Source organism: Trematomus bernacchii, unplaced genomic scaffold (genome assembly GCF_902827165.1).
Source record: "Trematomus bernacchii unplaced genomic scaffold, fTreBer1.1, whole genome shotgun sequence".
NCBI lineage: Eukaryota > Metazoa > Chordata > Actinopteri > Perciformes > Nototheniidae > Trematomus > Trematomus bernacchii.
The window spans coordinates 5,167,182-5,183,175 of NW_022987564.1; the positions used below are offsets into that span (position 1 = coordinate 5,167,182).

At 40.5% G+C, this 15,994-nt stretch overlaps 2 protein-coding genes across 2 annotated transcripts; both read right to left on the minus strand.

The window, feature by feature from the left end:
* Positions 1–71: 71 nt before the first annotated feature.
* On the minus strand, positions 72–9,020 carry LOC117478404 (WAS/WASL-interacting protein family member 3-like). The gene is given in 9 exon segments (XM_034125449.1): positions 72–891; positions 979–1,080; positions 2,249–2,383; positions 3,603–4,237; positions 4,239–4,317; positions 4,735–4,869; positions 5,396–5,528; positions 6,667–6,761; positions 8,791–9,020. Coding segments are annotated over 8 exon segments (1,338 nt in total). The 5' UTR covers positions 6,745–6,761; positions 8,791–9,020; the 3' UTR covers positions 72–850.
* Positions 9,021–10,438: 1,418 nt separating this feature from the next.
* On the minus strand, positions 10,439–12,944 carry LOC117477511 (proline-rich protein 15-like protein). Its single transcript, XM_034124178.1, has 2 exons — positions 12,626–12,944; positions 10,439–11,796 (listed from the first exon to the last, which is right to left on the minus strand). The coding sequence occupies exon 2, from the start codon at positions 11,774–11,776 to the stop codon at positions 11,438–11,440; it is 339 nt and encodes a 112-aa protein (XP_033980069.1). The 5' UTR covers positions 11,777–11,796; positions 12,626–12,944; the 3' UTR covers positions 10,439–11,437.
* Positions 12,945–15,994: the final 3,050 nt, after the last annotated feature.

Below are 15,994 nucleotides of genomic sequence, written 5' to 3' on the forward strand. Positions count from 1 at the left end.
ATAGTGATGTCATGTTACAGAAGTAAACAAAGGACTACAATATGGGTGGTCCAAGCAGGGGTGGTGGGGGGGGAGTGTGTGAGAGAGAAACTCCCTCTGGATGATGATCTTTGAGATGTAAGCCTTTGCAGACCCTTTACATGCATATAAACCTATTTAACACACTTCATGAAAAGGTAAACTCTAAAAAGCATAGTAGGGCCGCTTTAAGTTTTCTGCTTACATGCTTTTGGTGGACATATAGGTAATTACAATCTCAAAACAAAGAAAAACAGATGACATTTTAAATGGATTGTTCTGCTTAAACCTTTTTAAAAGAGCTTATTCTAGGGCAGTAGTCATTGCTGGACCACAGTTTGTATATTTAAAAGAGCTTTACTTTCTGTGTGCTGAACATTGTTTCTGCATTAACCACTCACTTTACAAGTGCTTCTGTAAAAGGGACAGATCCTGACATGAAATGAAAATATAATAATCTGTACGTAGATTTTGAAATGCTTATAAAATGTATCAATTGTCATACTAAATTCAGCTGCTGAAAGACACTGTCTCTTGTGTGTGTACGGTCTGTATGTAACGTGTGAGTCTGAGGAGGGAGAGTCGCCCTCCTCCTCACACATTCAAAACATTCCACACTGGAAAAGGTCAGAGGTCACATAGTCAGAATAAGGCGGGACCCTGTTTGACACCAACATACACACACACACACACATACACTAAACATGAACACACACACAGTTTTCATCCAAATAAGTCCATGACAGTTATGTAATTGTCACGAGAAGGAGGAAGAGGAGGATAACTGCCTGATATGTGAGTGGGGGGATGAAGATCAGGATGTGGCTATGACTCATCTGAGGTGTGTCCTTATCCCAGGGGGGTTGGGGTTCACTGTATGGAGAGGAAAGAGGAAGACAACTCAATAGGTGATGATGATGACGTCATGGATTAGGATGACAAATATTGGGGAGGCTCTACCTCTGTTTTCTTTGCTGGGGTAAGTCCGAGGGAAAGGTTTGAATTCTTCTGGAGGAGGGAAGTCCTCTACGGGGTGGAACTGGAACTTGGATTCAAAATCATCTGCTGGAAGTACATATACAGTAAAGATAACATTAAAAGGGTGATATGTTGTGCTAATTTCAAATACAAGGTCTCCATGCTGCATGTCATTCCCAGCTGTCTTCCGTTTACTGGTCTCTCTACAGCTGTTCGATCGATTAAAGGCAAAACAAGTCTTTACAAATATTTTTTATGTTATTTTCTTTATACTGTTTCAGGGTATATGCAGGAATCCTGAAGTCAAATGTAATACCTTTTAAGACCTTTTTTAAGACCCTGTCCATACATTTTAAGACCTCATCGCCACTTCGAGTTTTAACCGGTTACATTGGCGACACACTTTACCTCACATTTACTATATACGGTATTGATTGTCCTTCCTCCTTATCTTCCAACCATTTGGACGCAAACTTGCATTTCCCCATAACGATGTTGTTTAACAACCGGCGTAAACGGGCCTTCGCGCGCTATCAAGCAGGGAGCGTGCGATGTCCTGTTCAGATGACGTCAAATCCAACGGGATGCCATAAATAAACTACACAGAATCACACTACACACCTACGCAATGATTACATTCAGGCAAACTGTAGAATACAACCTCTTTGGACAATTTATATACTTATTGAAAACAAGCTACAAAATGTAATACCTTGGAAAATGCCGTTAAATACTTTTTAATAGCCTTCATTTTCGCTAAATTAATTGATCAACTTTTAATACTTTTTAAGACCCGCGGACACCCTGTGTTGCATCACTAGGTACATAAAATGAACAGATCAAAAATAATTTTAAACAGATGTTACGACAAGTTGTAATATAAGTAGTTTTAAAAACAATCAGGTATATTCCACAAGCAATGAAAACTGCTGTGAGGTACTTTAAAAAGTGTTAAATGAATACCTCTATACAATTACAGCAGACATTCTCCACAAGCAGAGATGTCTCTCATCCTCACCAGGTTTATTTTTATTTTTGGAAGACACAAAAGCTCTGATACAGTATAATTGTAATGAGGATGTAGAGAAGAGATAAGGACATTTGAATTCATTAAATAAGTTACATTTAATAAAATCGTATTCCCTAATTTGAAAGCACTCTTCATAAGAAACTCACACTAAAAACACTAAAAACCTTAATCGTCTCCATAAAAATGTCAGATGAATACTGTCAGATATATAGTTACACTCACCCAGGCTGTGCAGGTGTCCATTCCTGAGGCTTGACGGAGGCAGGGGGGGAGGCGGGGGGGGAGGAATGCGGGTGGACAGCTCGGTCGAGGGGGAGCGTGCCGGGGGAGCCGGAGGAGGAGCCAGCCGACCGCCACCTGTCGCCATGGGAGACAAGAGCAGAGGAGTCAGTGGGGTGTCGGACATAAGCAATAAGATCTACCAAAAAAGGAAAAACATCCAAAACTGAAATGTTTATTTGGGATAACTGAGACAGCAAGGCCATATGGTTACTCGAGGGAAGATCATTGATTTGTAAAAACAGACTAAAATGTTCCCTGTTGACTTTAATAACTATTTGCAACAGCTGCAGCAGTTTACAAACTATACTTCAGACGCACAACTGACAGCACAAATACTTCGACTGGGATTGTTTTTCTCCCGTAAACATGTTGTTGTAAGATGTACACCTACATTGTATTTCAACATTTGTGATTTCCCCATGGCAGGTTACACTACATCTACGAGTTGTGAAAACGGTTCCTCTAAAGAGTTATTTTCATCAGTTTATACAGACAACAGTATTTTTACAAAATCAAGGCAAAAGTCAGGGAGAAAAACCATTGCCCTGAAATATACAAACTTTGTCTTGTACATCTAATACTTTCTGTTGCCCTATTTTACATCACCTTCATCCTTTTCTTAGGTTGGATGTGTTATAAGATCTTGGAGCGAAGAACTAGAACACAAGAAGTACACTGGAGAGCTTCAAATTAATCAGACACTGAAGATTTATTGGAAGTTACGGCCGGACGCAGTAGTGACACAGCCTCTGCCAAAACCAACTCTGAAGCTCTCTTCCCTCATACTTAACCACACCTAAGAATATAATCAACATTATACAAAAAGACTCTGCAAGCCCTGTCCCTGGCAGAGTCAAACTGTCCTGTTATTGTCTGAAGAAAAGCTGTTTTTGGTCATATCTACGAGACAGCTGTGGTTGAAGCCCAAACGGAAAGAAAGGGCCTGCCTTATCACATTAGGAGAAACAGCTCTCCCAAGGCTGTTTGTCTGTGCTTGGAAAGAGAGGATGACAGGAGAGGTAAAAGCTAAAATGATCAGAGCTTAAACTAAAGAGCCCTATGAATAATTCCATATCCGGCTCCATCTTCCTGTGTCGGTTATGGCTATACTTTGCTTTTCTACAAGTGGTAGAGTGAAAACATCTCAATATCCACTGCCTTGGGATGCTCACTCTAAAAAATAAGACAGAAGGTTAATTATTTAATCCAGCGTCCAACTTCTTTGCATTTCAAATTAACCGGAAATCACAGGTGAGAAAAAAAAAGACCCTTCCTCATCATGGCGTCCACTCACCTGCACTTCTGGGCACAGCAGGCGGCCGTCGGGTGGGGGCGTTGCAGGGGTACGAGGGGGGCAGAGAGCGCATGGCTGGTGAGGGTACTGCGGCCAGCTTGGGTGGTGGAGGGGGGAGAGTGGATGGGCAGGTGGGGGTGTAAGAAGATGGGAGAGGAGGAGGCGGAGGTGGGGGAGGAGGTCCCAGGGGGCTGTCCCGCAGGATGGGGAACCTCGAGGGTTCAGAGGAGACTAGAGGTGGAGGGTAGAAGCCCCCTGAGGAGCGATCCCCTGGTACAGCAGAGTGAGACTGGAAAGGTGGAGGAGGGGGAGGAGGAGTAGAGGGCTGGGAGATGGGGCTGTGGTGGGAGTGCTGGAGGGGGAGCCAGGTGGGCTTGGTGACCTGGGATGGAGGTGGGGGAGGTGGGCAGGTGGGGAGGGGAGGGTGTCTGTTGGCGGGTCGGTCCTGAGGTGGAGGAGGCGGTGGAGGAGGGGCAGAGGGAGGAGCAGGTGGAGGAGGAGGAGGGGGAGAGTAAGTGGGGAATGAAGGTGGGTGCCTGCTGCTGTGCGAGGGGGAGGTGGGAGCGGAGGACGAGGGGGGGGAGAGGGCGGTGGACGGAGCGACGGTGCTCCGCTGTCCTCTGATGCTCCGAGACGCTGCTGCTGTCGGCTGGAGGAGGAGGAGGGGGGGGGTTCCACAGGGGCTTCAGGGAGGCGGAGGAGCTCGACCGGGACACTTTGAGAAAGGGAGTCAATTCGATAATCAATGTTAGGGCTGATAATAGTGATTATTGTCATTATCAAGAAAAACTACAAATTAACTTCTAGATTCATCGATGCATTTTTTGGACTACAAAATGTCAGAAAACAATGAAAAACGTCCCAGTCAAATATCAAGGTAATTTCTTCAGTCAGCCTAAAACCAAGTGATATTCAGTTTAATATCATATGAAACATCAAAAAAGCATGATCCATATTTGAGATGCTGAAACATCATTATGTGACATGTTTTTATGTAAAATTACGATACTCAAAAGAGTTGGCCGATTATTTTTCTGTTGAACAACTCGTCCATTGGTTGACTAAATATTGCAACTACTGCATATCTATATCATTTATAGATTTATTCATAGCAAGACATGTTTTCACCAACCTGGGGTCTTGCTTGTTTGTCCTACAGGCCTGAGGGTGGGGAAACCTCCAGCAAAAAGCCCCCCCAAAGAGGGTCCCACGGGTGTCCCTCCTGCTGAGCCCACACTGGACACATCTCCAGGGCTAGTCTTGGGATCTGTGGAACAACACATGTGTACACATACATTACATCACAAGTGATCATAATAATGGCACCACTGTCCATATAGTGTTACTTTATGGTCATAAAAACATTTGAAATGTGTCTCGCAACCGGGCAAAACATACCGTTGAATGCACACATACTTGAAAAATACTGTTTATACAACATATTTAACCATTTTATAAATCTTATTGTATACTGGGGATACATTGTATGTCTTGTCTACTGTGTGTGCCACTGTAGTTGTTTCCTATTCTTCCTGCATCCTTATCTCCTTCAGGGCATTCCTTCCTGAAGTGTCCACTTGTTGTGTGTATATAGGTCAAAGAGAAGCAGCACTCCAGATCAACCACACACACTGCCCTCCCTTTTCCCAAAGTCTTGTTTTACATTTATATCTCACACTATGGCATCCTAACACATAAACACACATCATTCTCCTTCCTTTGAGCTCCACTGTGAGAATTAGGTGAGTGTGTCCATGTGTACATTAGTAGCTCTGTTAGGTTGTTGCTCTTACTCTCCACGGCCGGAGCACTGCGGTCGTTGACTTGTGCTACTTTCCTGAGTCTGGCTCCGTTCTGGATGTCGGCCAGCAGGGCATTCCTTCCACCTGCTCCTGCACACTGGAGCTTAGGGGGCTCCGACGGACACTGCCACACAGAGACAGAAAACAGCTTTCATCTAACAGTGAATTGCCCCATATTTGTTCTGTCTTGAGGGTCGACTTCAGGACACTAAATAAAGAAAAGACCATTTGAAAATCAATTAATAATTTATGACATTTACTGTATTAAGAATAAACCGACAAAGGTTTATTCTTAATACTTATACTTCATGCAAGCTCCAATCGTGCATTTCTGTTTTATATTTTTGATTATTGGATATCTTTTGGATGTTGGAATCGGGAGCAGACAAAGCAGGATGTGTGAAGACATAATTTTAGACTCAAGTTAATTAAATTAAACTTTTTCTTCTCTTTTTAAGCATTTCTGATATATATTTAAAAGGTTTCCAAAAAACCACAACAAATCAACCGCAGAAATAAAGACTTTCAGCCCTGCTTAGTGTATTTTCAAGATGTATTTGATGTAATTATTTGACATTAAGAGTTGGGTGAGAAAAAAGTGAAATGGCATGTATAGCACATATAACAATTAACCGTAGACCCTGACATTGTAATCAGTTCAGCTTTGATTTCAAGTGGACATTTGTTTCAAATATAAAGAAATTCTCTCAAAGCGTTTGTGAGATATTGTGTTCATGACAATGGCTAAACAGACGGACAGCCAACCCAAAAAAACGTAAAAGAAACTAAGATTCAGTAAGATTATTCAGTTAAGGGTTTTACAAGAGGGAATATAAACACATTTAAAGCTAGGGAAGAAGAAGAGAAGCAGGGAGAAGGAGAATTCTTTAAGTAATGTTGAGAAATTCATAGAGAGATGAGATGACTTCAGTGTATTGATGTGTCTCCGCTGTGTGTTCGTGTTCGCTGGCAGCGGCTTCTCATTTAACATGAGGACACTGAGCGCCTGCTGCGGAAACATAACACTCCTCTGCTACTGAGAGACTGCTGTCTGCCCTACTGTGTGTGTGTGTGTGTGTGTGTGTGTGTGTGTGTGTGTGTGTGTGTGTGTGTGTGTGTGTGTGTGTGTGTGTGTGTGTGTGTGTGTGTGTGTGTGTTGTATTACCTCAATCAATAATGCAAACAACCTACAGGTGATGGTTGATGGTCATTGAGAAGGACACTAGCGAGCATTTGCAAAATTGCATAAGAAGGACTCTTACCTGTGGCAGGGCAGCGCTGGGTGGAGGTGGTGGGGGGGGAGCCAGGGGAGGAGGCGGGGGAGGGGGGGGAACTGGCATGCTGAGGCCTCAGATACCTACAGAAGACAATGCAAAAGCAAAAACAGTCACCATCCTATTCATGCGCTGCTCCTGTGTAAAGGGGGATTCTCGATGACCTCTGACCCTCTCCCCTGAACAGGAAGAGCTTTCACCAGCGTAGAGCGCAAAACAGGAAACAGCAAGCGCTCCATCCTCTCTAGAAAAATCAGACACAACACCCCCCTGTCCTCCTCTTCTTCCCACAATGCCCAGTGGCGGGACTTGGGAGAGGGACAATGGAGAGTGTTGTGTGAAAAGTAATAGACCCCTACCCTTCAGTCAGAATTGGAAAACACGTTGAGGAAACTCCACAGGAAAGCGCTACAGCCTGCAAACACATTGTTCTCTACTTTCTCCTGATTCTTTTTCCAAATGAACATGTTACAGGATGTCTCGTGATTCAGTAATAAAAGTGATAAGCTAAAGTGGCCAAACAGCAACTTTCCAGGAACAGATAGACACAACTGTATTTTGAGTTTTTGTGATGTATCTTTGTATGTATTTGTGGATGTGTTTTCTTTTTTGACTTTATATGTTTTTGAAAGAAGAGGAAACAATGTGTACATTTGCATTTCACAACAAACCATTACCACATAGCATCTGGCCCTTGTGCTACTGTGTTGTCCATATCAAATAAAATAAACTAACTAAGGATTACATCACCGTCTTTCAATTTTCTTGTGTCGTTGGCGACTTTGTTGGGTAATGATCCACAGCGACAGTCACTGAGACCCACACACAACTTAGTTGACATCATAAATTCTTGACGAGCTGTCTTGCATAGCTGTGAAAGTCTGAAAACAGCTTGAGTTTTGTGAACATTTAATTCTCTGGGGAATTTGCACATGCTGAGCAATTTAATCAAACAGAACAGAACCTGTTTTTGTTGAATTTAGTATAAGTCCCACTTGTCTTTGTCTATGTGTGTGTGTGTGTGTCCGTGTGTGTCATCAGACTGTCCTTCACTGCTATTTCTATCTCCATATCTGTGTCAGGCGGCCTCTGTGACACGTCTCGTCTTTAAAGGGGGAAAAGCTGGACACTGTTTGGCTCTATGGAGGACCAGTTGGTACGCTGAGTGTTAATGCACCTCTCACCAGCTGTTTCTCTTTGACCTGTATTACATATCATTCTTCCTGGAGCAAGGGAAGTCAGATGACACACACCACACACACGCAGCAGGAAGTGGCAGACTTAACAAGGGATTTCTACACTTTTATATGTAATTATGCAAAGAAGATTGAGAACATGAAGCCCCAGTACCGGCTTTTTTATTGACTAAAGGATAAATATCGTTATGTATGAATCAATGAGGAGAGTGTTTCTATACATTTCTGTTTGGGGTCTAAGATAGGCCACCTGTAAATCATGTTTTCTTAACGTGAATACGATGGATTTTCATCAGCGTTGGTGTCAGTACTTTTTTATGCTGCATTACAGTCACATTTAAATACATACATTTCATTTGTATTATTTGCGTTTCTTACAGTTGTCAACAGGGGAAATATATTGAAACATAGAAAATAAAACTATGAAGGACTGCATAACCTCATTTCTATATGTGTCCCATTCACTAAATGTGCAAATTGTAAGAATAGTTGATTTTGACATTTTAAACACATACACTAGTGGGTCTTCAAGACTAACAGTGAGGGAGAAAAGCCAATGTCTCAAAAACAATCCTGCACATGTTTGTCTTTTTTTTCTTTCTAAAACCTTTTTCTTTTGAAACTTGAAAATAGCTAAATAAATAGTGTATAAATATTAAGCATTGTTTTATAGTTTAAACTGCACTGTGGGAATGATATGCAGCTTGAATACCTTTCCACTAAAACAAGAATGCCTTGACAGTAAGATGAACTTGATGAACCATGTCTTTGGAGAGACAATAACAAAACAAGGAGTTAAGATAAACAGTTCATTGTGATGTCATGGTATGTCCTACGTTTACACATGTCATCAGACAGTTTTGCAGAAGAAAAAAACCCCAGACAGTCAGACACAAGATCACCAGGATTGTCTTACCTTCTTGAAATATCCCAAATCCACCTGTTTGCAGGGACAGCTTCAGTGAGGTGGACCACAGCACAGTGTCCTCATAGTGCACCCCCCTCAGTTATTTATAGTCCAATGAGGACACCACTGATCCGGCCGTTGCGCTAAACCTTGAGGAAGCGTTTCAAAACTAACAGAACGTTTTATTTTTACTTCACACTGAGAGAAAACAAGTGAAAGTGGTCGTGCACGATGGTCTCTTTCTGGCTCTATTTGAAAAACTGTGAGCGCGCTGCAGGAGGCGAGCAGCGCGCGGCCACACCTCACCGACCCCCCCACTCAGCACGGGACCAATGAGGAGGCAGAGGGAGGACCGTGTCATCGACTCAATTCATGCTCCCAAGAAACTTTCCCTACACCTGTGTGAAATATAGAGATGGGAGAAGATCTTGTAGAAGTACCAGAGTGTAGGTATACTCTGTACAAGTAAAAGTCCTGCAATCAAAGGTTACTCAAGTAAAAGTACAAAAGTATAAGCATCCAAATAAACTTAAAATACCAAAAGTACTCATTATGCAGAATAATATAAAGCTTATGAATACAATTATTGATGCATTAATCTAATGTATAGTAAAGGTGCATCTGGTTTTGTTTACTGCAGGATAACTTGTGAATGTTACTGTAGGTGTAAGCTAAGTCTTAAGTGTTGTCTAAATTATCATTATTAATCCAAACCTGCAAAGTAACTAAAGATAATAAATAAATTAAGTGGAGTGAAAGTACAGGATTTACCTCTAAATTGAAGTGAAGAAGTACAAAGTAGCAAAACGTTGAAATATTTAAGTAAAGTACAAATCCCTCAGAATTGTACTTAACTACATTACTTAGTTACTTTACACCAATAAAAATTAAGTAGGCATTATCAAGATCATGATAACTGCTTGTATTGATAAGCTAAACACATGGCTGTCCAGTAACAACGTATTCCTTTATGGATTTTTTTAAATGACATTTAAGTAGATTTTAGTTCTACTAAACTCTATTTTTCGACTGTTTCATTGCACATTTTTGCCCCCTTGTGTTACAATATGACATTACAAGTCATCCTTTCAAGGGTGTGCATTAACTAATATCAAAGTATGTCTTTCACTCAAGGCAAATTCATTAAAATATGATAATGAAATGGTATTAATGCATTACATGTGAAATGATTGACGCATGGTGCATGATGCGTCATAACATTTTGCATAAATGCCCTGGTCACACACACACACACCTCAAGAGGAATGCAGTGACACAGGCTCCCTTTGAACTTTGGTTTGACACACACTGCAGACGCCACATTTAAATGGCACTAATCCTGTGCAATTGCATTTTTCAGACTATGTTATAAATACACTTTAACCCCCACCCTCCTCGTCTCAAGTCAAATAGTGACGTGGCACTAACACGACTGACAAGATGTGATACGAAATCTGTTTACAATCTGTTTTACTTTGAGGTTATTTCATGTTTTTGGGTGATTTTTATGTTATCCTTAAACTGTAAAATAAGTTACCTTTTTTAGATTTAGCAGCAATATCAAGACACCTTTTCCAACACAACACAAAGCTATATTTGCCCTGTCCAAGTTTACTAATTAGATTGTGGTTGAATAGGATAATGAAGCACACATGCACGCAGTTATCAGATTTATTTCTCATATTTTTGCCTTCATTTAAGTTTTCACAGTTGGTCCAAGATACAGTAATCCTGCAAAGCAAACTACACCTGGACCATACTTCTTCAGCTACACGGCCATATATCTCATTCACATGGATATCACAACGCTAGCTTCTTACTTCATAGTCTGTAGTTTGTTTTGGACCCATGATGTCAAACAACATGCTGGATTTCATCCTTCATTCAACATTTTTTATGTTTAATTTCTTCCACAGTGATATTGTGTGTCAAACATAATTATAAAATCATTTTACACCCTCATAAATATCCTTCTAACCCTTTTGAATCAACATTTTTTGTAAAAGGAACATTATACTTATCCTTCATTATCAAACATATATTATTTGCATCATAGAAATAATGTTAACATCTTATAAACAGTATTTTTTTTCTTGAGCATATCACACTTACACTTCAGTATTGACAGACAATTGGATTTGAGGAATGTGTTTTCTTAGAAGTTTGTAGGTTTTTTAAAGATTCTTTCAATGATTACATTGTCCATGACTGGAAATGTGACACTGTGGGACATAAACTACATATTAAGGTCACAAGTGCCTACATCAATTTCATAATATTTCCTTTTTTGGGCTTTGATTATTCAATATTATTGGCGGTTATTATTATTATGGTTCCATAACCATCATGAAACACAAATATGATCCTCTTCAAGTCACCTTTCATAGTTTCTGTGGCCTGCTGGCATAAGTCAGTCGACGAAAATGTCCACATTTCCAATATGTCATATACCAAATAACTTCATTTCTGCAGTTTGGGGCTAAAAGTTGAATGCTCCTCGCCCGGTAACCAACATACAGCAGACCTCTTGGTTGGCTGCTTCAAGAGAAGAAAGCATCTTCATGAAACTCAAAGCCCTCTCCTTTCCTTCAGGTATCTTTTATACAGCAGTCTTTGATTCCTTCCTCACCATCACCTCTCTCCTTGATGACACTTTCTATGTCTCATTGTCCTGTATAGGAAGGCTGGAGCGCACCCTCCGCTTCTCCTTAAATCGACCCGAGCGTGACACATTCATATTCCTGCGACATGTCTGCTCGTTGAAGACCGACTCCAGGTGGGAGTCATCGTAGGTGTCATCGCTGAGGAGGCTGGAGCCCTTGTTGGACCCTTGGAGGTTGTCTCCTGCAGGCTTGGAGGCTGCTGGGTCTTTCTGCTTCTCGGGCTGCTGTGCAAAGGGGTCAAAGTCCTGGTCAAGGGAGTGGGGTGTGTCCTTGGGGCCTCCACTCTTCTTCTTGGGCAGGAATGCCTTCCACCATGGGATCCTCTCTGTCATCTTGGACTGGAGGGAGGATGCTGGAATGGGGAACAGATGCCATCAGTATTTTAGTTGAGATCTTCTCCTCTGCATCAGTTTTATTTTAAGAGCTGTCATTTTATTTTGAGGTCATTTGATCTTCATGCTCTAAACTGGCTTCTAAATATCCTAATTTCCCATAAAACATCAAATAGGACTGAGCTATATGACGATTTATATAGTCAAAACTGTACAAATATGTGTATTGTAAATATTTCTCTATTTGGTTTCCATTGTGGGTTCAACTAGGTATAGCTTCACCGTTGTTGCTTATTGTGCACTAAAGTTCTCCTCATGAGAAAATATTCAGTACTTTTCATTTGTCAAGTATTTAGTCAGACAGAAGTATACATAAATAAGCTTTACCCTGTGCTTATTTCAAATAGACAATTTTTTTATCAAATAACCAGAGAAACATGATATATTGTGATACCTGTTTTGTATTAGAAGATCTTGGCCATATTGCCAATCCATATATCTAATTATTACTTAAAAACTCCGCAAAACTGGCATGTCTTTGATGTTATAAAATATAACTCACACATCATCATACATCTTGATCCTATGATATACAAAACTCATATTATCTGTTTGGACATCATAATTTGGCCCTTTGCTCAATTTGAATATGATTAAATATGACCTGCTATCTTGTAACATTTTCCACAGCTGACACAACTTCTCACCAGCTACTCCTCAGAATAACCAGTGTAACCATGTTCACCTTCTCTGTATAACTGGTTTAATGAGTGGTAGGGACAGATAAACAAACCCAAGCCGTGATTCACAGATGGACAATGCGCAAAAAAAGCTCTCATGAAAACTCACCTGAGCTACAGGAGTGCAGTAAAGTGTGTGGACACTCAAAACGACCCGAGGCAAAGTGTAAATGTTACACTTATGATTGTTCTGAGATATAAATCCACAGGACAGGTCAGTGTCGTCTTCTTTTTCAGTGGTGGACAACAACTGTGTGACAGCAGTCCTTCAAGGGGTCGCAGCAGTATCCATTTCAACGCCACCTCCAAAACATTTCATTTTCTTTAGCTGCTCTCGTCAAATACTCTTCTACTTCTGCTGTTTCTTGAGAATAGTACACATGAATTGACACATTTATAAGGAGAGGCTCTCTTTCACTGACCCAGCAGGTTTCCGCCTCCGAAACTCTTCTCGCGGAGCACCTGTCCTCACTCCTGATTGGATGAGCCTGCAGGTTGTGTCACGTGTGACCCAGCTCAGGTGAATACACTGCGATGGTAGGCGGGGCCTGTCGTTGCGAGGCAACATACCCCATGGGAGCGTGCTCTTCTTCAGTGACAGATTAAAAAAAGAGCCCTTTGTATCACCAGAACCCAACCCAAGAAAGGGAGCCAAATCATGCTCCAACTTTGGACGCCCAGCAGTTTAGGCCACAATGGCGTGTAGTGTCGGCCTACGCTGTACACACAAAGGAATGGAATGGGACAGTGATGTTCACTCAATTAATGGTATTAATAGCGACCGATCTAAATACGTTGCAGGTTACTCAGCAGCTGTAAACTACATGGTTTAAATGCAGGAGGGGAAGAAACTCAGATCGTGTATTCTACGTCAAAGTAGAAGTACAAGAGTGTAGGAATACTCTGTTAAAAGTCTTGTATTCAAACTGTTACTTAAGTACAAATGTATTGGCATCTAAATATACTTAAAGTACCAAAAGTACTCATTAAGCAGATTCGGCCCCTTTCAGAATGATATATATCATGTTTTGGTTATATATTGATGTATTGATGGAAATAATGTAATCTACTTTATTTACTCCTGGGCAGAATGTGAATTGAATCCAGGTGTATCTTAAGTATTTTTCAATTGTTGATCCTAATGTTTATCATTAATCTATATCTGCAAAGTTACTAAAGGTAGCTACTACGAAAATGTAGTGGAATAAAAGTATAATATGCCCCTTTGAATTGTAGTGGAGTAGGAGTACAAAGTAGCATAAAATAGAAATATGTACCTCAAAATTATACTTAAGTACAGTACTTAAGTAAATGTACTTAGTTACTTAACACCACTGTTGTAGGTTACTCAGCAGCAGGTAGGTTACATGGTTTAAATGAGAACCTGTGTTGACATAGAGGGGGTGTGCAACAGGAAGAAGTCAGGAGTTTCTTGAAGTTGCATTACTGCACCAAACGTGCAATTGTTGCTTTTGTAAATTCACGTTAAGTGAGGGGAAGCAGTTTAGCCTGGTGCCGGTTTCACCTTCCAGGCTCCTTGTCCTGCATGATTCTTCTGGAAGCTTCTGCTGGTCGCACATCCGGCCTTCATTCAAGTCCATGTCAGCTGTACTGTATGTAGTCCTCATGCCTGTCTGTCTGACTTCCTGTCTGTTAGAAGTAATAACCAGGACATTTCAACATGCTGCGTCCTCTACAGCCAAGTATATACTTAGTTACATCCAGAAATATAGACATATACTGTGGCCTCAATCTTTGAAAGAAGCCAATCCTCAGTTTTGAATATCCTTAATGACTGAAAATGCTGAACTGGTTGTATATTACATTTACATCATGAAGTACCATTATCTAACACATTAACTGTTAAAAGATCATGTACAAATGTTACATAGAACTTCTGGGTTGCAATGTTGAGAAAAAACACGTCTACTCACCTTTTTTCGTACCTTTTTATGTTTGAAGTAGCAATAGTCCTTACATGAATACAGCCTGTTTGCAAGATTGAGAAACATATGACCTGTATTATGAAGGTCATAAGTTTCTCACTCTCTCATAAGCTGGCATACAGTCATAGGCTATTAATTACTCACTATGGTGATTATAATAATGATAGTTGTGGAAAGTGCTATACTTAGATCAACCTAGACCATATTATTTATTAATTAAAATGCTACTTTCACATTAGTGCATCAATATTAATTAGGAAATAAAACAATATTTCATATGATCCTACGGGCCATTATTAGCATTTTCTGCTAATTAGCTGTCGAAACTGTGCATTGACACTTTTACTTAAGTAAACGGTTTGAACATTTCTTCCACCACAACATCTATATAAATACTTTTTGTACACCTGCCCTTCAGCTATTTTCCACCATGGCCTATTGAGCTGTCTTTCTGATGAACTCCAAAGCTATAGAGACAAAGCATCCCTCATGCTGGAGGCTGGTGATGACAAGCTGCAGTTTACTTTCCACTATTCCTTTTGATGGATGGATATTCAAAAAGTTGCTTTATGAAAAAGCGGAAGCCAGTTAAATCATTGTAACAGTTTAAGTCTGTGTTTGTATTAAAATGAACAAAAGTCCTATTGCATAAAACACAATATAAAATGTTATAACAAAGAACTTTGTCCATGCCCTATCATAAAAAAACAAGAAAACACAACACATAGCTATAATGGAAAGCTGCAACGTCTCAGTAATACAAACCTCCTTAAAATAGGAACTTTCTCAAGCAAAGTCCACCCTTCAAACACAATCACATGTTTACAATATACGTACATGCGCCTTGGGCTTTCAGACATTCATATTAGTGTTAAAACGCATCACAACTAGTACTATCTTTCATTTTGAAACGTTCTATTCTTTAAAAGCCACGTGTCAAAGAGTTTGTTTAAATGGTATCTCCTATATGACAGTATGCTCTTTTTCTTGGTGTGCCTTTGGAATCCCAAGTGGTTTCTGTGTGGATCAGTGCCAACACGAGACCCGGTCTGAGTCTCATCATCGAAACGGAGGAAGACAGAAACAGAGAGAGGAGGGAGGAATCAGGGAATGCCTTTTATCTCGCTCCACTAAAGTTTAGAGTGAAAGTTGATGAAGGAATGTGCGCTGTTTCTCCTTCAGCATCTGGTGGCCTGCATACCTGGGGGACACCCTCTCCATCTCCCATCCCAGTCGAAACTCTGCAGAGTCACTCCTCACTCTACACACATACAGGTAAGCATGAATGCAATGAACACTCAATTACACATTTCAACACATTTCCACATGAGAGGACACAGAAGATGCTTAATACTAACATTATGGGGCTGCAACTAATGTTTATGTTCAATGTCAATTATTACATTTATTTTTTATCTGGATCAATATATTGGTCCTAAAAGTTATAAAAATAGCAAATATATGCCCATAAAGTGTTTCCCAAAGCCCAAGAACAATTAAGACAAAATTAAAGTGAAACCTGCTTTAACACT

Excerpts from the sequence above, each read along its gene's own strand:
- LOC117477511 (XM_034124178.1), bottom strand. The coding sequence starts at position 11,776 with ATGACAGAGAGGATCCCATGGTGGAAGGCATTCCTGCCCAAGAAGAAG.